Source organism: Phasianus colchicus, chromosome 10 (assembly GCF_987193195.1).
Source record: "Phasianus colchicus chromosome 10, bPhaCol1.hap1.1, whole genome shotgun sequence".
In the NCBI taxonomy this organism is placed as follows: Eukaryota; Metazoa; Chordata; class Aves; order Galliformes; family Phasianidae; genus Phasianus; species Phasianus colchicus.
Genome location: NC_143445.1, coordinates 14,796,833 through 14,819,664, shown reverse-complemented (window position 1 = coordinate 14,819,664; position 22,832 = coordinate 14,796,833). Strand labels below are relative to the sequence as shown.

At 46.9% G+C, this 22,832-nt stretch overlaps 1 protein-coding gene across 2 annotated transcripts in view; it reads right to left on the bottom strand.

Annotated features, from left to right (window-relative positions):
• Positions 1 to 22,832, bottom strand: part of P3H2 (prolyl 3-hydroxylase 2) — a 54,232-nt gene that overhangs the window by 11,396 nt on the left and 20,004 nt on the right. For both annotated transcript variants that reach the window (XM_031603417.2, XM_090147400.1), the window contains exons 2-3: positions 1,677 to 1,823; positions 648 to 837 (exon numbers count right to left, since the gene is read on the bottom strand). In XM_031603417.2, coding sequence (XP_031459277.2) covers positions 648 to 837; positions 1,677 to 1,823 — 337 coding nt within the window. The remainder of the gene's footprint in view (positions 1 to 647; positions 838 to 1,676; positions 1,824 to 22,832) is intronic.

The following is a 22,832-nucleotide window of genomic DNA, read 5'->3' as shown; positions in this document are numbered from 1 at the left end:
CAGGGGGAAACCAAGGCAGTTCATGCTAAAGCACCTTTACTTCAGCCCTAACTGAATGCTGCTGATGCCCCACACACCTGAAAGCATTATTTTTCCAGTTCAGTTTCTTCTACTCAGGACCAGAATGAGATGCCCTGGTTCCCTATCCTCTGTATTTGCACTTCCTGGTCTTAATCCTGCAGCATTACTCACTAAAAGCAGCAAGGGGAGAAAACACATTTCAGCAAACTCAGCCAATAGCCTGTAATGTAAAAACATGATGGAAAGTACGGCAATAATAGAGAGGTGGCAAAGTCCCAGGCTGCAGCAAATGGGGACAAGTTCAGATACAACAGCCATGTACACAAAAACAAAGGAAGAAAATTTTCTTACCTTTGGAAGGCCTCAGGTAGGCAGGGATCTCCAGCAAGATACCCTTACCTCCACTGCCAACCCTTAAATGAGATGAGTCCTGGCTCCACACCCTCTGGTCATTCAGGTACATTGCATGCACCTGAGCTTCCCTGGGTTAGTCCTGCCTTCCCACCAGGTGCTCAGTCACCAGTTCCAGCCGTGACTCAGTGTTTCTGCTACACAGCCCAAACTCAACAGTTAAAAACCTTGACAGTCCATTGGGTGAGAACAAGTAAGATGCTAAAAGATCTCACCTGCAATAGCTTCGTAGAGGCCAGCCTTATATTCCAGGTATTCGTGTTCCTCAAACCTCTGTGGTCCCTCACACATGATCTGGCAATCCTCATCCTCAGCATAGTACCCTTCCAGTGCACGCTCCAAGAAGGTGATGGCCAACCCGTACTCTTCCTTGTCGTAGTGCCTGACCCCAGCACTGTAATCCTCCTGAGAAACCAGCAGGAGACAGGACAATAAGTAGGTACAGATCACAGCAACCTGCCCCTGAACTTTTGGTGCTTTTTGGAAGAAGTACAAGTGGGCAAGGACAGAATGGTCTCCCTAGTTATCTACCACGTGTAAGCACTTGCACCAAACTACACTTAAGCCACCATTGGACTTTTGGACCAGCTGTATGTTGTAAATCTGCCTAAATGCTCTTCTGAACTCCTCTACGCTTAGAGCATCCTGAGAGCCACTGCTGGATTACACATTCTTTTCTCTGTTATGTTATAACCCTTTTACCCAACAATGACAATGAATGCCAATGGAAAAGACTGTACTTGACTCAGGCAGCCAAACTGCCACTCCAGCTTTCTAGTAGCTTGTGAAATCAGAAGGTGGAGATGGCTCTGGTGTTCATGTTGGCCTTTCACCTTAGAGAAGTGCAAAAAGCTGTCCCTTGACTGTCACCATGCACTATCACCAGCACAACTGTGCCCTGCCCAAGTGGGAGAACCCAGCCCATATATGAGCCAGGATCTGCCCAAGGAGGGCACCCTCAGAGCTTCTGGTATGTAACTGACACAAATGACCTAGGAGCTCCCTGAAGGGAGGGACTGAAATGGGGACAGAACCATCACAAAACCAGTAGGCAGTGCTGTGAAAAACAGGAGCTGACTTGGCTTAAAGGAGAGCTCTGAAAGGGAAAGTTTGTTTTGCTGTATTGTAACACAGACCTTGGCAAGAATCTCTCCTTTCATAGACGATGCTCTCTTGGCCTTCCAAATCTCTTTAGTCCAGACTGTCTGACACTTAACCCAGGCACCTCTTCAGCTCAGACTCACCATGTGCGGCTTGGCCTCCCGGTCGATCAAGCTGACTTTCCCTGCTGTGGTTTTGTAGTTCTCAATGTCCTGCTGTATCTCCATGTGCTCAGGGTTTGCCATGAAGAAGGTGTGAGCTGCATTTGCTGCATCCTCCAGCTTGTTCAGCTGTAACAAGAAAGACCATCCCAAGCTGATGATGTACAGCTGTTCATGAGACTTAGAACTAACTGACCTTTGAGGTCCCTTCCAACCCAAGCCATTCTTTGATTCTATGATTCTATCTGCTGCGAGATGTACCTAGACACCTTTTAGACACCCCTGGGCTGGGCAGAGAAGGGATAAGCAAGGCAAACCTGAATGCAGAGTTCTACAGAAAATGGCTGGGGACATGAGACCACTTATTTTGCTCAGATGCATACAGTTGCAAAAGACTGGACTCTGCTGATAATGATAGAGAGATAAGAATGAGTTTACCTTGACGCACAGAGTTATTTTGGGTTTTTAAGTTTGTGAATGAGACCAGACATTAGTGTCATGCCAGAGAAAGCCTCCTAAACAAATACAGACACAATCCTCCACACATCCACAGCTGCAGGAGTGCAGGGAGCAGGCCAGATGTTCAGGTGAACATCTGCATGACCCATCATGACAGACGCCACTCGCGCAGCTGAGACACTTGCTCCTGAAGGAAAGCAATTCCTCTGCCCAACAGCAAGGTGCAGGGACAGGGGCAGGGAACATCTGCATGCTGAGCAGGCTCCCCCACGCCCATCCTGCTTGATGCATGCACATGTGTCCAACTGACACCCAAAATGGCAAAGCCATGGCTTCAGTTCAGCTGAGCAGGAGGAGTCCCTCTGGAAGCAGCAAGTACACACCAAATCACTCAGCAAATCTAATAAGTCATAGAATTGTGGAATTGTAGGATTGTTTGATTTGGAAGGGACCTTAAAGGCCATCCGGTCCAACTCCCTGCACTGAAGAGGAATACCCACAGCTCCATCAGGTGCATTAAAATATAAAGTAGGAAGACTTGGGATCACCAAATCCACCGGGGGTTGTGAAATTAGCACTCTGGAAATGCTGGGACAAATATTAGCAGCAACATCTGCCTTGATGAGCAGTTTGTGTCCCTTTGTAAACTCACAGCTGTCACAGGGGACAGCCCAGGGACCCACATGAAGACCTATGGGAGGAACAACCAGTCCACCTGCTCAGCTGCTCTGCTGCTCAGGCACAGCCCAAATTCCCAGCAAGGCCAGGACAGGGCTGGCTGAGGATGCACGCACGAATACCTCTGAAAAAGAGCCGAGGTCCTGGTTCCCACTCACCCCCGAGAGCTGTTTTTTGAACACCAAAGCACCACTGTGCTGCACAGCCCATAGAAATGCAGAAAATTTGCCCTGTGCAAACTTTAGAAGATTTCCAGGATTAGCTCTGTGCTGACAGTGGGTACAGAGAAGCTTTACTGCCAGGAGAGGATCTGTAACAGTTCATCCCTTGGCATTTCCCACTGGCAATTCTGTTTCTTCTGTCTCACAGATGCCTTAAGTGATTTCCCCAATGTCAAAGCAGAAACTGGAGCAAGGATGAGAACCAAATTCAGAGACTTGGCAACAGATTTCTCTCAAGCTCCTGATTCTCTGACTTTTCAATGCTAAGAAACTCCTTTTAATGCAGATTCTGACTCCGGGGTCTCTTTTAATTGCAGACTGCAAAACACCTGCATTTAGTTCCAGAACTGACTCTGCCTAAGAGTGTTTCCCCAGGATCCCCTCCACAGAATAAGCCCTTGGCTTCCCAGCAAGAGAGCAAAATCACTGCAAGAATGTCTGAGCAGAGACAGCACAAAAAAACCCCCAACCCTTTCCATGTAGAAATAAAAAATAAATTAAAAAAGAAAGAGAGAGAGAAATTCTTATCATCCCATCCTCTAAAAACTCATTTCAACATAATCCCATCCTGGAAAAAGCACATCTCAGCTGGATAGTGTCTGGTACATATAAAGCACTGATCAGAGCATCTCACAGTGGGAATTTTCAGGTCATTCTGAGTGTATGCAGGAGCACCACTGCAGCCTGCAATCACAGAGGCTGTAACAGAGCAACAGGTTTGTTGGACAGAGCTTCTGACCTGATCCAGAGGTTGCTATTATTTGAGCCCCTATTTGAGCTGCTCAGAGAAATTACATCCTTCCACACCACAGATGTCTCTTCTGTTCTGGCAGCATCCTGCATACACAGACTTAAAAGAGAGCAGACACTCAGCAAGGGGGGGCTCCCATGAGAGGCAAGCTGTGTCAGCTGGTCATGGGATAGACCATCTTTTCCAGAAAGCTGCTGAAAATTGTCACAGATCCTAGGACAGGCTTAGCTTTTCCTGGATAAAACCCATCCCCATGAGATAGGCAAAGTCTGATTTCTAGACACAACAGAACTCCCTTTCCCTCAAAACAAGGCTCACCCCATGCCTCGTCCTGCTGACTCCTCACAGCAGAGATGACCTTTGGATTTTGCTAAGTGGACTCAAAGCAGAGCATTCCAACTCAACACTTCTCCATTTATCATGTCCCACACTTGCCTTAGAAAGACTGGAGCAACACAAAGAAGCCAACAGCTGCTCAGTTTGGGGGAATTACTAAGTGGATGTCTGTATATAAAAGCAAATTCCTAACTATTAAGTAAGACACGTTCAGAGAGTTGCACTGACATTAATTATGAAACACTTTGGGGAAGCCTTTGCCAAATTCACTAGGCACTGAAGGATATTTTGGTGTTTAAAGGCCTGGGCTGGGACTCAGGGCACCTGGACTCAGTTCCTGGCCCTGTCGCAATCTCATTGTGCAGTCACTGGAAAAATCACTTTGTTTTCCTTGCGCCTGATTTTCCATTGTTTTAAATGAGTAACAATATTAAAAAAAAAAATAGTATTTATCCTACAGGGGAATCATATTGTTTATTTAGATGCCAAGTAACCCAGGGACTGTAAGAAAAGCACGCTACGCCAGTGGATTTTGATCTTTGTAGGGCTCTCAGGACAAAATGTGAATGTAAAACATAGCATAATAACCGACGCTGAAGGAAAATCAGCAAGGAAAAAATGACAACAGTGGAAGCACAACCTTGGTATGTGCTCTAAGGTCTCCTTGTACACATTATTGGGATGAGATCTCTGGAATGCTGCTGCAGCTTCGCACCAAGCCCTGGGTACGTCAGCCAAAGGAGATGCACCAGGTCAGAACACCAGCAACGAGGCAGACCCTGGAGCACCCTGTCCATGTTGACTTTGCCATGACAACAGACAGAGCCAAGAAGGGGAAAACATAATTTTTAAGTGTTTCTGGGTTTTGATATTGAAAAATATTTTTTTTTTCCCGTGGAAAAATTGAAGATGATTTTAAGAAACAAAACTTAAGATCAAAGAAACTGAGCAAACTGCAGATGCTTATTCCATTCCTATGAGACATCACTGGCCTGGACGTACCAGGCAGCACAGTCTGTGTCTCAGGTGTACCTCAGTGCCACGGCACAGTTGATTCTGCCTACTTGAGAGAAGGGTGATGGTACACGATACAACCAAGAACTCAACTTTTGACGAATTCCCACTGCACTGAACATATTACCAGACAATGGCAATTAGAATCACAGAATTGTTTGAGTTGAAAAGGACCATTAAAGGTCACTGGTCCAACTCCCCTGCAACAAACAAGGACATCTACAGCTACAATTAGAATCACAGAATCATAGAATTGCTCAGGTTGGAGAAGACCTTCAAGATCATCAAGTCCAACTTCAACCTTAATCACACTACCCTAACTCTAACAACCCACCTCTACATCATATCCCTGAGCACCACATCCAGGTGGTTTTTAAACGACTCTAGTCATAACTCAACCTGTTCCAGGTATCTTCAGCATGCAAGACACTTGGAATTTAAACTTCTTTACTGGGAGTAAAGAAGCTTTACACACTGGGAAATGTGGCAGATCCCCCAAAACCCTGCAGTTCTGTGCATGCATCCACCTGTACAACACCTGAGGGAACAGCTCTGTGCGTGACTTTGGTACGGAACTGCAGAGAACAAATCTCAAACCACTCACCTGACCCAGAAAGGTCTCAAACCTTCTGGCCAGCCCCTGATGTTGCTTTTTTTAAAACTTTTCCACAGTTCCACTGCTGCTGTGTTTTATCAAAGGCTTAGCACACAGGGCTCTGCTTTCAGGAGCGGGTAAGCACAGATAACAAGGGGAATAAAGGGTTCGGTGTCGTGAAGGATTAATCTTGCTGTGTCTGTGCAAAGATTACTGCCTGGGCGAGTAGAAGCAAGTAGCATGAGATGGCTATAAATAACGTGTGACCTCGTCTCAACTGTTTTATTACTGCAAATGGAGGAGGAGGAGGAGCTGATCAGGAAATTTTCCATCTGCTGATGGACGTGTATGCTGGCAGAAAGGTGCCTGAGCTGCCCGCAGACCCCGTCTGGAGAACTGGCACAGGGGGAACGTCTCACGAGAAAGGAAACCTAGGAAGTGTTTGGGTTTCTTTGTTATTCCAGCAGACAATTTTTCAGCACACAAACATGTTGATTGGTAGTGCATGGTCAAAAGAGCTGACTGGATTAATCTAAAGCAAGTGGCAGATACTTGGAAACTTAAAACTGAGCTGAGCAAACCAACATGCTTCATGGAACAATTTTTTCTTTCAATTAACCAAAAAAAGAAAGCAGACATTCAACAGATCTCCTACTTGAGCCACACTGGTGCTGTTTTTTATAAGTCTTCACGAAGATGTGCAGAGTGGGCAAACTGCATCCCCCAAGTGCTGGGAGTGCACTGTGCAACAGAAGTACTCTTCTTTCCCAGAGATCCTGGTTAAGATCAGCACTAGGGTGCTCTTTAAGTTATAGTGAGACAAACTCATTTTGAAGCTCAGAGCCAGAAAGCACCTTGGTCCCTTCTTTCCAACACAATGCAGAATCACAGAATTAGTAAGGTTATAAAAGACCACAAAAATCATCCAGTCCAACAACCAACTCATCCCACCATGCCCACTGACCACATCCCTCAGTGCCACATCTCTGCAGCTCCTGAATGCCTCCAGAGATGGTGACTCCACCACCTCCCTGAGCAGCCTGTGCCAGTGCATCACCACTCTTTGGAAGAGTGGTCATCCCTCCCTTCCTCTCCAGCACGCTTTTTAAAACTCTTCCCAGACACTAAGAACAAACATTTCAGCACGTTTGTGCCGCTGCATTATATGCTTAAATGCACCCGTGGTACAACCAACACCTCATGTGCAGCAGGTCATTACTCATGGCAAGTGACTTCTTGCTAAGCCATTTCCCAGCAGGAAAGCCCCTTCCCACATAAATCCCAAACACACTGATGCACTGCAGAACTCATCCATGAAACAAGCAGTAGGAAATGTGTTTGTGTTTACTGAACTTCGGCCTGACCCACTGTGAAAACCACTCCCAGGCAAATTCTGTCCTATATAAACACTTGGCTGTATTTAACACACTCTGATGATGGCTATGCTGTGTGGGAAATAGCATTTTTAATGAGGAAAAATTCCTACAATACACAGTGTGAACTCTCCTGGAAAAAAGAAGGAAAAAATCAAAATCTCTACAACGGAGTTTTCAAAGTTGGGCACAACCTTTAAAACAACATCACCTTCTTTTTCCTTTCCACAAAGTCTTCCAGCCTTAGCAACCCCAAAAGCATTTGATGTGGACCAGAAACAAAACCAACTCATCTGTAATGAGAGAACTGAACAGATGCGATGACACAGGGATGGGACAGGAGGCACTTGGAAGAGGATCAGGATGGTGCTTTTGCAGGCAGCCTCACAGCACCTAGGATCAAAAACAAATGTCATCCACAACACATGGATCCACATCTGCATGGAAACAAACCTGCAGTGTTTATAACAGTAAAGGCAAAGGTGGGAACACACTGCAGCATGTCCCATCAGGAAAGGAAGTCATTACAACACCAGCAGTATGCAACCTCCTCTCAGCAAGAGGATGGGGGTTACGTTCCTGGGACTGAAGTGATGAATAAATGCTACACAGGTGGTGGCTGTGCCTGACAGGCTGATGCCATCCATTTGCTAAAAAGAAAGCACAACAGCAGCTACTTCTGCCTGTGTAACACCGACAGCACTTCCCCACTCTGTATGCAAGAATGGAGCAATGCAACTCAGAGATCAGATCCAAAATGAGCAGAACTCTGTCTCCAGATTCTGTGTTTTTCCTGCTTTTCTCTATCTTCCTTCTTTGAGGTTCACAGAGCAGCAGCCTTACAGTTCAGATGTGGATTTTCTCTTGCATCCTGCTGCCCTGACAGCATCCTGAGACACTGCAACTGCTTGATAACATTAAGCACTGCAGCAGACTCCTGACAAAGCTGCTTCCCCACTGATATCTCCATAGAAATAAAAACTAAAGCACTTCAAAAAAACACAACAGGAAAATCTGAGACAAAAAGAAAAATTCTTAAAGCAGAAATTTCCTCCCTTTCCAGACTTTAGCAATGGCTCAGCACCTTCTAAAAGCCTTGGATGTGATGAGCTGCTGAATGTCCATCAGAGGCCAAAGCATCCTGGGAAAATGCATCTGCTTGTCTGCTGTTACACAAGATCCCCCAGCCCTGTTTGCCCCTAGAAAATGCCTCTGCATGAGCATGCAAGGATTGCTCACAACCACCCCAGAGTCAGAAAGCCAGGCTGATATGGTGGACAAAATGATGCCCATTCTTGCAGCCCAGGAGTTTTGTCAAACAGCTTATTGAAACCCTGCGTTGAGCCTGAAGTCTGCCTCTCCCTGCTTTTCCCTTTTGCAATAGAAAGACTATTTCCTACAGAAGGCACCAACCACTCCCAACAGTGACTGAGGTCAGATTATTCCATTAAACAAACAAGTACCAGAGCATTCATTTAAAAAGCAGGATGCGTAACCCTGGGGGCGGGCTGCAAACAGCACTGGGCTATCTCAGAAAGAGCTTCTTATCTCCATCTGCACCAAACAACTGCAAGACAGCACAGGAAAAAGGAAACAAACTAAATCCCAAAGAGAAAACAGACTCACAGCATACATACATATCTCCACCACATCCCAAAGCCCTGTAAGTCTTTAAGGAAATGTTTTTGATGACCATCTTTTCCCCTGACACAACATTTCTGCAATATCTTCTCCAGAATTGGATTATTAACCAATGGATTATGAATCCCAATTGTCGAATGTTTGAAAACCATCATGATGGTGCTGGACAATATAGCACTGCAGGCCTGATTAAGCAAAACATCACATCATCACTCCGATTAAATGAACATCTCGTAAAGACTTTAAAAAAACTGTCATTTTTGCAAAGAAACTTGTATGCTGATCTGACAGACTCAGCAGTCACTGGGCCAGCATTCCTCTGCATTTAGCAGGAAGCAAAGCTTGTTGAGAAAGGGAAAAGGTACGAGGAGGGAAATGAAAATATATCCACAGTTCTGCAGTATAACCTCGGTTGTTTTGGAAAAGACGAGAAAGGTCTTGCAAAGTGCACTGCCTGTATGGGCTGCCAAGCTGGATCAGTCTAAAAGCTCCCAGAAGAGACCAGAGCACCAGGACGAATCAAGTACATGGGGACCTTCACACAGAGCATCATCACTGCAAACAGCAGCTCATAGGTTTCCTGAATTGGGAGTTGCCTCTATACCACTGTGCTTAAAGCCACCCTTGGACCCATCCTCCACTGAGCTGTGTAATCCTTTCTGGAAGACGTTTATATAAACTGCAATAAAGAAGGGATTTGGGAGATTTTAAGACATCGGTGTATTATTTCCAGCAGAGCAGATGTACGGCTGAGCAAGACCTGCTGCTAGGCTACATTAGAGTCTTCAGAAGATGTGGGATTGTTGCAGTTGAGGCTGACTTAGGAATAAAACCATACTGATAAAGCCGTATTTGTGTGCTTGCACTATCAACATACCAACATTGCTGAAGAAGCAGGTATTTCACTTGGAGATGACCTAATCCCATTCTTCCAAATGTTACTCTTACCCTATTCCAGCTCCACAAGCTCTGATGAGCACTAATACTAATTTGAGAGAGAAATTCCTGGCTCTGAGGAGAACAACACCAGCCTCCAGAATGACATCCCCATCCTCACCCAATGGCATACAGCTCAGCCTCATGGTGCAACCCTGCTGTCATCTCTTGTGGAGCTGCTCCAGGGTAAATCTGGCTCATGCTGCAGCCAGCAGGGCCACATACCATTTGGACAACTGCCTCCATACATGACACACACCACAAGGCTCAGCTGGATTTGCTGTTTCTGAAATGAAAACACTTTGCTCGCTTTCCCCAGCCGTAGCTCGGTAATCACTGCTAAACACTTATCAACTAGACGGGCTTCATTTCCTGAGAGCCTGGACCTAATTACTCCAGGAAATGCTCAGGTTTTTGTTCAGACACTGAGAAATGGTGCTTTCTGAGCCCTCCTCAGCAAAGTCAAACTTTGCTCTGATTAGCAGAGGGTAGACGATGGGAAAAATGCAGCCAAATCCATAGGCAAACCAAAGTGATAATTCACAGAGATGCCCTGCCTTTGCTCTACATCATTAATAATAAAAACAAAATGTCACAGCTACTTCATCTCCCTCCCTCCCTTATTAATCTAGCTGAACCTGGAGGGCCCCTGAAGGGATATCACTTTCCCCAGCTTGTAGGTAAGGAGTCCAACGTCTCCCTCAAATCACAACCAGATCACAGGGTCACCGGCTCTGATCTCCAGATCCAGATTCATTCCAGGAAGGAATGAAACCAGTCCTCTTGGCTCCATCTCTCCATCATGACATTTAATCCAAGAGGGGGATGAGAGAGCCTTTGCCAAGTGACCTGCATACAGAGCAGCACTTTCATGCCTCTCGTTGTGCCACAGGGCCAGGATGTTGAGTTACAATTGCCTGTTTGTAATGGAACACGACATATCGCCTTCAGATCAAACTGCTGGTTAATTAGTGTACAAAAAGCCCTACAATTGCACAGTAATGGAGTCAGAAGATCTGCTGCTGCATAGATTTCACTGTGTGAGCTGCTGACTGCCCTGCTAAGAGCAGCCCCCAGCTGCTCCAGGAGAGCAGGGTTGTGGCCCTCCCAAGTGCCTCTACTTGAGCCCAGTTTTTCAGGCAAATCTGTAGTCCAGCAGCAGGGAAGCTCTTCCTGAAGCTGCACATAGAGCAGGGCAGACCCCTGGCATCACCCACAGCTCCTGCAGTGCCATGCAGCATGAGTCTGCCCACCTCAGCCCATCAGACAGCATCTGCAGGTCTCTGTGGTGCTTGGAGCTCAGAGAGCCCCGTCAAAGCCCACACTGCACTAATGGAACAAATAACTGATAGAATGCCCTGATATCTGCTGCTGGGCAGATAAACACTTTGTCTGCACTGATTCTTCCATCAGGGGCAGATACAGATGGAGCCAGGCTGGCCACAATCCAGACAACGGTGGTATCACCAACTCATGATTTCACCAAGAAAAAAAGTCCTGCTTGACCAACTCTATTCTATAATGGTTTAACTGCATCAATGGACAAGGGAAGAGCCACTGATGTCATCTGTATGGTCATCATTAAGGCCTTTGACACAGATTATCCCCACTGGCTCCCCAACCACTGCTGGCTTCTTCATTTCCCAGCTCTCACTGCCACAACATCCCGAAGGATGGGTGTATGCCATGCAGGAATGAAGCAGGTATTCATTCCACCGCTGCTCACTCCATTCCGCCTGCCCCACACAGGAGAAGGAGGCTGTGGGGCAGCCCTCTGCCCGAGCAGCTGAGGACACAGTTCCAGTCAGCATCCTGTAAGAAGTCAGTGTTTGAACACAGCACCGGGGCCGGGCAGTCTGGATTTCTGCTTTTAATTCCTGGCTCGGTTTCTGACTCGCTGGGAATCCTTCAAGAAGTCTCTAAGCTTCTCTATGGTTCAGTTTCACTGTCCAACAGCAGCGCAAACCTCCCGACCGTGGTAACTGGGAGGCTGAATGACAGCATTTAAATACCTCAGATGACATTTCAGGGCTTAAGACATTGCAAGATTTTCCTGTTGATCTTAAAATTACGCACTGGTCTCCTGCAAGAACTCCCTCAATCCTTATAAGTGGCTCTTTGTCACTGTTCCCATCCCCACCCAGGTTTCTCTTTGAAAGGCAAATACCATAAAAGGCTGTTTATAGAGACACAGATCTACACAGAAGTCAAATAGGGTCAGGTTCACTACAGTTCTGCTGCCCAGAGCTGTGGCCAGGAAGGGGTGGCTGCCTGCTCCCCCCTAATCTGTCCGTCCATCCATCCAACATGGGTGGGAGACTCCCACTCTTAGCAGAGAACTGCTCCATCTCCAGTGGAAATAGCCAGGACTGAAAAGGCAGATGGTGCCAGGATTAAGTAAGAGAATTAGGAAAAGTGCGAGCATCCATAATCAATCATGCCCAGACAGTGAGGGTTCTATCTGCACAGATACTTTGCTTAAATTTTTTTGCAATTATCCACAAAGAAAAAAGAAAAAAAAATCTGGTGGCTGAGGGAATTGCCAGATGTTGATTCACCCCTGCTTTCTGCAAATGTTTCCATTTGTTGAAAACCAATTTTGCAAAACCAGAAACCCTCAAAAAATTATTTTTTTTAGTAATGAAAACACTGCAAACAGCTCCAGTGACAGCACATGACGTGAATGAAGTCATAGGAACTGCCTCTCTCACTGTCTGGTACCAGGTCTTTTCCCTAGCTTAAAGATGCAGATGCAGCAGTGTAGAGATTTTGAAAGAAAATAATGCTAATTATGTGTAGTGAACCTAATCACCGTTGAGTTCACCAAGTTCCTATAATTTGCTTACTGATGACCACCAGGCCTGCAACGGAGTGGGGCACAAGATGGAACTGAAGTAACAGAAGGCAGCAGGGCAGCTTGGAGCTAATGGCACCCACAAGGCTCACCCCAGGACTCACTCCCTCGTACATGCATCTAACTGTAATGTTGTACTTAATTTCTGGTTTTCTTTTTCTTGCTTCCTGTATTTTTTTTTTTTAAGAATCACTTTGGACATTCTTGTCACAAGGTCTTTTTGTTCAATGTGCTGAACAACAGCTGTTCATTTCAAGAAGCCAATGGAAAACCATTCATCTGCTAGACTACTAAAAAAGACTACCCAAAGAAGCAGAGCATACTTCCTACAAAAAAAAAAATGAAAAGAAAAAAAGCCTTAGAAAGTATAAATATGGAGAACTGTTGACAAATGTGTTTTGGTCATTGCTGAAGCTGACTCAAAGCATAAATCATCCCAGGTATAACTATGCTGGAAACATTCAGCTTTCCATCCAAAGTAAATCTGGGCCACAGAACAAAGCCCACAAGACCTAAATGGTGATTTGGTCAGTCAAATGGATACGCGGGCAGAGTGGCATAACTATCACCAGCTCTGTATCCAGCACTGTGGGTTGCTAGCTGCAGATGCTTGCAGTGATGGCAGCATCCCTCCCTTCTCCCTGGCACTGCTCTGTGCATGTCCCTCAGGGGTTCATGACATGTTTATGGGGTGCAGGATGCTCCTCATGATGAAGAGTGGATGGGAAGTGCAGATTCAAACACCGTCATGCACTGTAACACACGGGTCTCCTTTGGAGGCTCTCTGATCACACTGCCCACCTGCCCAGCCCTGTGCTGAGCAGCGTCAGAGACTCTGGGGTCTGCAGATTGCACCCAGCTGATCTGCTGAGCTCCAGTGCTGGCACACTGCAGAAATATCTCAGGAACGAGGCAAGCATTAAAAAATATATATATGGTTTCCAGTGACAGCAGCAGAAAGCTCTCCAGCTGCCAGACCACAAACAAGCTGGAGGCATTTCCTTCCCTCGTCCTACTTGACATAAGACCTGAGCCAAGCTCCTTCTTCAGCAGCTCTCCAAAGAGGTTTAGCATGAGACCGTCCATATGTCTGATTCCCAGTTGCACAGAGAGACTTGTCCTGATGCTGGCATGGTGAAAAGCAATGATATATGGGACAGCAAAGCAGCAAAAATGCCGTCTTGTGATGGGACAGAAGGAAAAACATCCACCTCCAATCCTTCAGGAAGCCTAGGCTGGATTTTACATCAAACTAAAAACGGTAGCAGAAGCTTTTGACCCTTCTGGCAGAAAAAGAAAGTGATGCCTTGTGTGAAGCATCACAAAAGACCAGTGGCTCCAACTGAGCCTTCACACCTACCTGGTGCCACCTGGGCATAGATAAGACAATGGGCAGCTTTCTGCAGCTTGATATTCACACTACTCTCCAGGCACGTGCAAAGGCTGCTCCACCATACCTTGATACCTCAAACCAGGGCTTCAAGGCAACATCCACCTCTCACTTGTTTGTCATACTGCTCACTTCTCTTTCGTGGCCAACAGGTCAACCAAGCTTGCAAGCACTTCTGGTCCCAGAAGGTGGTCAAACTTCCAAGTCTACTAACTGCACAAGAAAGTAGGAGTCCTTATTAACCCTCCCATGGAAAGGCTGTGACAGTGGCCTAGAGAGAGCAGATAGAATCACAGAATCCTTAAGGTTAAGAAAGACCATTAAGATCATCTAGTTCAACCACCGACCCATCCCCACTACGCCCACTAACCACATCCCTCAGTGCCACATCTCCATGGTTCCTGAACATTTCAGGGATGGTGACTCTACTACCTCCTTGGGCAGCCTGTGCCAATCCCCCACCACTCTTTTTGAGAAGAAATTTTTCCTAATGTCCAACCTGGGCTTCTCCCAGGCCAAACCAACTGAAGGCTTCAGGGAGTTCTCATGCTGCAGACTCAAGAACGCAAAAAAGGGAATGTTCCAGACACCAGTTGGGAAGGGAAGGACAGCGAGGACAAGAGGCATACAATAAAGCTCAGCTTTTGGAAAGCACATGGGCCCAAATAATGTGAAAAGGCTTTACGACTCCTCAGGCAGGAAATAAGTGATGACATACAGTCATGTTGCTGTGTCAACAGCTGACACATCGCAGCAGGGTAATTTCAGACTCCCACGTTACTTGAAAAGCTCTCTTTGAAAGAGCAGTGAGGAGAGAGGGCTCGCTCCCTACCCTGCTGCTGAGCAATGGCCCTGCACAGAACCTGTCACTGTGAGCAACCCCCATCCCTAGGGAACCAGCTTACCAGACAGCTGCTGATATAAGGCCAGAGTACCAGTCTCTCTTTCCTTTCTCCTGCCATGAAAACAGTATTCTGTCCCAAAATGTGCTCAAAAGGCACATTGTTGTCTGTCCAGCACATGCCACGCTTGATGCTAGCCTGGAAATCTTCAAGATTGTAAGCTACGGCACTTCTGAGTCTGCACCAGCAGGAGGTGACTGCCCCTCTGTACTCAGCATGTCAAGTAACGTGTTCAGTTCTGGACCCCTCACTACTAGAAAGACACTGAGGTCCTGGAGCGTGCCCAGAGAGGAGGAATGGAACTGTGAAGCACAAGTCTTATTGGAAACGGCTGAAGACACTGGGAGGAGACTCAGGACAGACCTTATTGCTCTCTACAAACTGAAACGAGGTTGTGGAGAGGTGGGGGTTGGCCTCTACTCCCACGTAATGGCAATAAGATGAGAGGTGATGGCCTTAAATTGTGCCAGGGGAGATTCAGGCTGCATATCTGGAAACATTTCTTCTCAAGAAGAGTGGGGAAGCATTGGCATGAGCTGCCCATGGAGGTGGCGGAATCACCATCCCTGGAGATGTTCAAGAACCACAGAAATGTGGCATGAGGGACATGGCTAGTGGGCACACTATGGATGGGTTGGTTGTTGGAATAGATGACCTTACCGATCTTTCCCAACCTTCATGATTCAATTATTCTATTCTATGATGCTACTACCTAGAACCTAATGCTGTCTCCCACCTGGGCAGGGCAAGACGCATTGCAGGAGCACAGAAAGGAAACTCTGTACAGGTGAGGAGGTGTGTCTGCTTATCAGGCTTGGTACAAAACTTGGTAACAGCAGAACGAACAAAACCTAGGAGCTTTATGGAAAGGATGCCCTAGTTCAGCACAAATTCTACCAAACCCACCCCATCTCTAAGGAATCTGGTTTAATTTTCCAGTACTTTCTCATGTTAGAGAGAGCCTCTGCACAGATGCGTCTCCCACGCGGTTTTGCTTCCAGGAGTGGCCCTTCCTTTGGGAGCAGTTTGCTGGGGTTACCCAGAGAGCTCACAGCCCTCTGGCTGCAAGGCAGTGCAGAAGGAAGCACTCTGTGCTTACATACCAGAATAGGTGCTCTGTTCTCAGCGTACTCATTTATTCTCCCTGCTCCTAGGGACCTGTCCTTCTTCCAGGACCTGTCCCTGCTGAGGCACTGGAGCTCCCTGGTTGTGTTGCCCAGCCCAGCAGCAGTGCTGCATCCAAAGCAGGAGACAGGATCACAGCCCATGGCCATGACTCACCCCCTCGGCCCTGCCAAAGTAGTAGTTCTGGAGCGAGACAGTAACAAGGAGACTTAAATTAGAAAGCTGGTGATATAAAATGAGAGAAAGCCCTGCACAGTGAGCAAGAAGGTGTCTGCCTTGCTCTGGAGCCAAGAGGTGGCTCTGGCAGGGGAGAGGAGATGGGTGTGCAGGGTGCAGGAGGTGTCAGCACTGAGCATCACTGCAGTCACCCAAGGACAAGCAGTATGGCAGTATAATGCTGAATGTTCTTGAGTCCATGTACAGACGCAAGGAAGCATCACTACTTAGAACCAGTCCAGACAGCAGCAGATCTCCTAACTCTAAAGGTACAACCATGGGAAAGTAGATGGCACTGCTCCCAGGGGTTCTGATGCATTGTCTGTCCTCTGAGGTAAAGGCTGACTCCACAGCTTATGTAGTGCCAGGTAGAAATCCATATTTCTCTTACTTTAAGCATCGTAACAAATGACCCTAACAAGGATCAACTGCTTTTAGCTGGCAAGATAACAGCTGACAGAGGATGCACATTTCATGAGCAGTTACAGCAAAAGGAAACCTGAACCCTGTTCTATGTTTATGTCCCTGCTCCACGACACTTCCCACAGGACAGAACAGTAGATTCTGCCCCCACAGCTATACCTAAAATGTTTGCCAAGTTCCAGCCCACGTCTGAGATCTGACAGCCACCAAGCAATGTGGGGTGATGTCAGTTCAGGGCAAGAAAGCTTAGCAAGCCAGAACCATTTTTTCTTGCAGCCCTTCTGGGACAAAGAGGTGGGACAAGCATTGGGAACAAAAGTAAGATGCTGTCCCACAACCCTTGGGCCATCCTTGCACAACTGGCCAGAAGTGCTGGATCATCTTCCAAGCTGGCAGGGCAGATACTGTCAAGGGAAGAAAAGGTCTGATTAGGTCTTTCTACTGCTGATACTATCAAACCCATATATTGCTTTCACTAGCAGTCAAGCAGAAAATGGTGCAAATAGGAAAAATCCCAAGTGAAATGGGCTGGAATAATGTGGTGTCTCCAGGAACGCAGTTCTCCAAGTGTCCTCAGTGCTCAAAGCTTTTATTTGACCGCTGGAAGGTCCACAAAGCACAGGCTATCAACTCCTACCCCCAGCTCCTGGGAATCCTCCCATGCTTCTGCCTCTACATTGCTGGTGAACTGGTGTCTCCTCCAGGCCCCCATCAGCCCCCCGAGGCATGAGCCAGAGATGCTGCTTCTCACCCACTCTGCTCCACTGGAGGAAAAACAGCCCCACTTTTCACCTCCAAGGGCCACTAAAACACACTTTCAACTACTGTCAGGCAGCACTCAGCTCAGTGACTGATCCTGCAATGTATCTCATCTCTAGAATTCAGAGCTAAGCAGAGTCCAGAGTATTTTTCCTTTTTCTTCTCCATGTCGTCTCTTTCTCCATCATCCTTACCACAAGAAAAGCTGAACTGAAATTGCCCATTAATTCGCAGGAATGACTGAACAAACAAGGCAGCTGCAGCCCCTAAGAAGATCCCAGTGCTGCACTGGACTTGCTGTAAATTCACTTGCTGTGGATTCTGCTCCCATCAATTACTCAACACACTCAGACACTGGGCCAGGACCAGTGCTCCCAGATGCCAGGACTGGATGGTTTCTGATGCTTTCAGTAGTCCATACATAGAACGGATGTCCCTTCCATACAGAGAACAAATTATCTCCTTGTTTTCAAGGAGAAGCTTCCCTCCCACATATCTTCCTAATGCACACTTATTGCTCCTCAAGGGGAGGGAAAGGCCAGGGACCCCCATCCCACACTGGATGTGTAGGAGGGGAAGGGGAGCCATCAGGGCCAGGATTTGGGTCATGCTGGCTACTGGCAGTGCTTCAGCAGGCTGTGCTGGAGGAAAAAGACAAAATCTTACCAAAAAGGAGGAATGGGGGCTGGGGAGTTAATGTCATTAAATATCTGACAGCTGGAAAATGTGAGCAGCCATTGTTTGCAGCCCCCCTCCTGCTCCTCCTGCCAAACAAGGCTGCTGAAAGCAGCAGTAATAAAGCATAAAAGCCAAAGCTGGAAATACTGACTCCCCTCTCTTCCCTGCTGCTCCCAGCATGGGAACAGGACAACTCCAACCTCGCCCTGCTCCAGCCTGGGGGCCCCCATCTTCCATGCCTCTGGCCCCCAAGGCTATAACAGAAGCAGCTGTCAGCAGCTAGAGCCATGACCCTCACACTACTCCTTCAGCATGCATTCATGTTTCAGGTTTGGCTGCACGAAAAGAGAAGAAACGCAGAGTTGAAGACACATGCACCAGCTGGTGGACACCAGCAATAGTCAACAGCTTTAGTGGTATCAACAGCTTTCTTATCTCTGAATCTTCCAGTAGTTGAAGCCCATCTGTAACCTTGCCACTGGTCATTTTTGAAGGTAGTTTTTGATGGTTATTTTTGTATGTCTAATGTCCAGATTTCAAGCTGAGTAATGCCAGCAATAGGGTGAAGGTCAGCCAGACACCACTCCTGGCTGGTCACAGAAGAAGAATTTTTTGGCCAAGGCTGATTTTCCCCCTTCCTACAGATTTGCTGACTGTTAGGTACTTGGAAAAGAGCAGGGTGAAACCATGCCTCCTCCTCGTGCTCAGATGCAGGTGCAGACTTCATTTAAAGAAATAGCTCATTCGAGGAACACAGGTCTGACTGAACCCTGTAATTTGCAGGCTCAGATGTTCCTTAACTGGAACTGCAAAACCTGAGGTCCAGAAACAATTGGAAAGAACTTAAGACTTTGCCAAGGTATTTTCACCCTGCTGTGTCTCTGTGAGCTGGCAGTGTCCCTTAGGAATTTGGTGACCATGCTGCACAAGCAACTGGTATACCGGAACCTTGGGTGGGAAAGCAATAACAAACACACAGCTCAACAACTTTCTTATTTGGATTAATCCAGCAAGACGGTGAACGAGTCCAATACCCAACAACCTTAAGAGCTCTTTACATAGCATGTCGTCAGATCACACAACTGCAACACATCTACAGCAATAGCATGACATATACACACATGCAGTCAAAGTAACAGGGATCTCAGACAGTCATTTTCTCACCACTTCCTCTGCTGAGTCCCACACACTGTTGCAGAGAACAAGAGGATTCTGATCAAGGCCATTCACACAAGGACAAACTACACTTTCCCTGTCATCTCCTTTGCTGGATGCTCACCAACTCCAAGCCAAGAAGCAGAGCACCTCCCAGCAGCCTGTTTCAAAGCCATCACGGCTCTCCCCAGGCCAGCTGCCTTCCTCCACCTTGCCTTTGTCCAACTGGGAAACATACCTTTAATTACATCCATTTACATTCAAACTGCCTACTGAAAAATAAGTGGATTAAAAGCTGATCTGGAAAAAGAATAAAACCTATTGCAGTGCAGCCTGCGTACTCCAGCAGTGATGTAATGCAGGCACTGGGATTCCTCCCAAATGAGAGACATTGGGAATTTTGAAGCTGCACCACAGCCAGACCCACACTACCTGTGATGCATTCAGCAGATGGCAGAGACCCACAGCCTCATTCATCCATTTACCTTTGATCTTATATCCTCACCCTTCCTTCCAAGTCTAAACAGCCATTTAATGACAGCGAAGGCTGAGGGTATTTCTGCAGATGGATCACAAGGTTAGTAGCTGCACATTTGTCTCCAGGAAGACAAAGAGCATACCGCTCATTCATACCCCTTGCTCACTCCACAGCCATCCAAGAGGCTGGGATGTGGGTGTTCAGCTCAAACTCAGCCTCTCCACTGCAGCTCAGCACACTGGATGGATGTAGGTGGCCTTGAAGTTTGCAGTCCAACACCTCCCTGCTTGCATTTCCCACCAGCAGCCACAGCCAGGGCTGCTCAGCCTCCAGTTCCCAGAGCAGCCCCTGCAGCCAAGCCCAAAGCTATGCAACTTATCCTGCATCTGGGTCTCAAAGTCCAACTGCACAAGGTAGAAAAATCCTACAAAGAAATTAAAGAGTCCTATGGCATTGGCCTGGAGAGCCCTTCCAATCTATACCAGAGACAAAAAAATAGCAGGCACGGGAAAAAGAAAACTTCACACCGAGGGAGGAAGTTCAACAACATTGTGCAGACCCACACAAAACCACATTGCTCCAGGCTTCCTGAGCACCCAGCTTTGCTTTCCCCTTCCACAGCATAGCCAAGAGGCAGTGCTGGCACACTCTTCCTTCCAATTAAACGATAGCAATTAGGCAACACATTTCTTAAGCTCTTCTCTCACAGCTGAGATTGCTGTTCCTTGAGAAAAGGCTGGCTTCAGCATGAAACCAGTGACTCTGGTTGAGTGCCAAATATGCTGGGTCAGAAAGGGGAAGCTTGATATGTAAACAACCTGGTCACTAATTACCCTGAGCCTCCAAATGAATTGCTGCAGCTTCACTCCATTAGAGCCTCTGCTTCTGCACAGCAGGATAAGCAGGGATGCTGGGAGAAGCAGGAGTGATTACTGCAGAGCCTGGATGATAGAAGAGGAACACCACCACTGGAAGTTTAGTGGACTGGATGGGGGGCAACCAGTCCACATCAGGGGGTTGGAAGCAGATGGGCTTTAAGATCCCTTCCCACCCAAGCCATGCTATGATCTATGCAGTCAGGGAAGCCATAAGCAAAATTCAAAGAGATTTCATGTTTGTTTGTTTGTTTTCAAACCATTGTGGCTGCTCCTCCACTACTTCAGTAAGGGTGAACGTTGCCAAAGACACATAGTGAATCTGTCACACATCCTTGCTCCACTTCACTCTCAGCTGAATATTTACAAATTTCCAAAGTGCTAAACCTCTTCAAGCTATTCAGCTTCTGCTTTATCTGCTATATCTACACTGATTCTGAGATTTTCCTGCAGCTATCCTAAATTAATTGGGGCCGGAAATTAGGCTTCATCTGTAACCCTGGAGGTCAACCACATCATTTTGCTTCAAAGTGCCAAACAGGCAAGAGGAAAACAAAAAGGCGAAGTTTCCCCAAGGAAGATGAATGAAGAGCACTGTCCCAAAGAAATGCAAAAGCCCTAAAGTGAGAAAGTTCATTTCAAATAGTTATCTATCTGTCTAGATTATGGCAACACTTCAACACCTAGTGCTAGCAAGATACAGGAAAATCCACTTATCATAGAGCATCCCCAGTTGGAAGGGACCCATCAGGATCACTGAATCCAGCTCCTGAGGTATCCTGAGGTACTTCCAAAACATTGCATGCTATTTTGGGAGAATGCTACCACAAAGGTGAAGAAGTACCATGAGAGTTTCTCCAGAGACCTCACTCTCCTGCTCATCAGCCTTCTTCCTGTGGCTGCTGGCAGCAGTGCTCCGTGGTAGGGACTCTGGTCACAGCTGCAACACAGCTCACAATTCCCAGTTCATTCCCACCAGCACAATGACAGCCTTACTTCATTACCAACAGCCAAATAAAATATTTCGAAGTAACCCCTCATTTCTAATCCACGTACTGCCTTTAATAGCACTTTTCCCCAAATCTGCACGTTCTCTTCTGCCCAACGCACTGATTTCCATGACCTCAAGAGGTATCAAATTCCAAACCTTTGCCGCAGCTTCAGGTTTTCACACTCTGCTTGCAGACACCTCATTAGCTGCCCAACATCTGGTCCAGGATACAAGGTGTTTGTCCTGCAACATGCCAGAATCAGTCAACACAACTGTCTGATTACACACAGGCTCCAAAATGTCTCAAAAAAAAAAAAAAAAGGAAAAAAAAGGGGGGAAGAAATTAAGCAGATGGCTCACGGAGTACTGAGATTTGCACTTTTCTTCCTGGAAAACTTATGGTAACCCCAGTTCCAAAAATAATACTAGGAATAGCCCTCCATGTGGGAAGGAAGCATTTTCTCAAAATCTTTCATCTCTGTTTCAGAGGAGGGAACTGACACCTTAATTGCAACATACTGCTAAATGGGGTTGCTGCGTTACACCATAGGGTAAAACCATAGCTGGTATTTGAATGTTGGTGGCCAGATCCTGAAGTTTACTGCGTTGACTTTTTTCCCCCCCAGGATCTTTTTTTTGATTCACGAAGCGTATCCAAGTCAGCTCTTCCATAAACCCTATCACTTCACCCCTAAATCACCCTTCAACCCTTACAGCAATTTATTTTGAACAGTTATTACCCAGAGCTTTATGCAGGTTTTTATCTGACACCCAAGGTCAGGCTGGATGGGGCTCTGAGCACCTGATGGAGCTGTGGGTGTCCCTGTTCAGTGCAGTGTGTTGGACCAGATGACCTTTAAGGGGCACTTCCAACTCAAATTGTTCTCTGATCCTATTAAATTCCAGCATGACCACAGAGCATCCTCACCAGGCTAAATGTTACACGCACAAGTGCCCTTTTCACACCTAGGTTTCACTGCATCCAGAATTTACAGGAAAAACACCTTTCAGATTGACCTCCTGCACCCTCCTTGCCACAGGAGGTGGGGGACATCAATGGAAAACACCCATTCCCGTCCATCTCCTCCCAACGCCTTTGTCTAAGCAGCATGAAGGGCCCCTCACGACTTCATGAGGGGGCTTCCCTATTTTGGTCATGGCATGGTCAGTTTATCATGCCAGCAGCAGAGCTGCAGCCCAGCCACATGAGCATGCTGCAGAGCTCACGTCGTCTTATGGCAGCCCACAAGCTGACAGCACTCATTTGGAAACCTTTCTTGGATCAAGC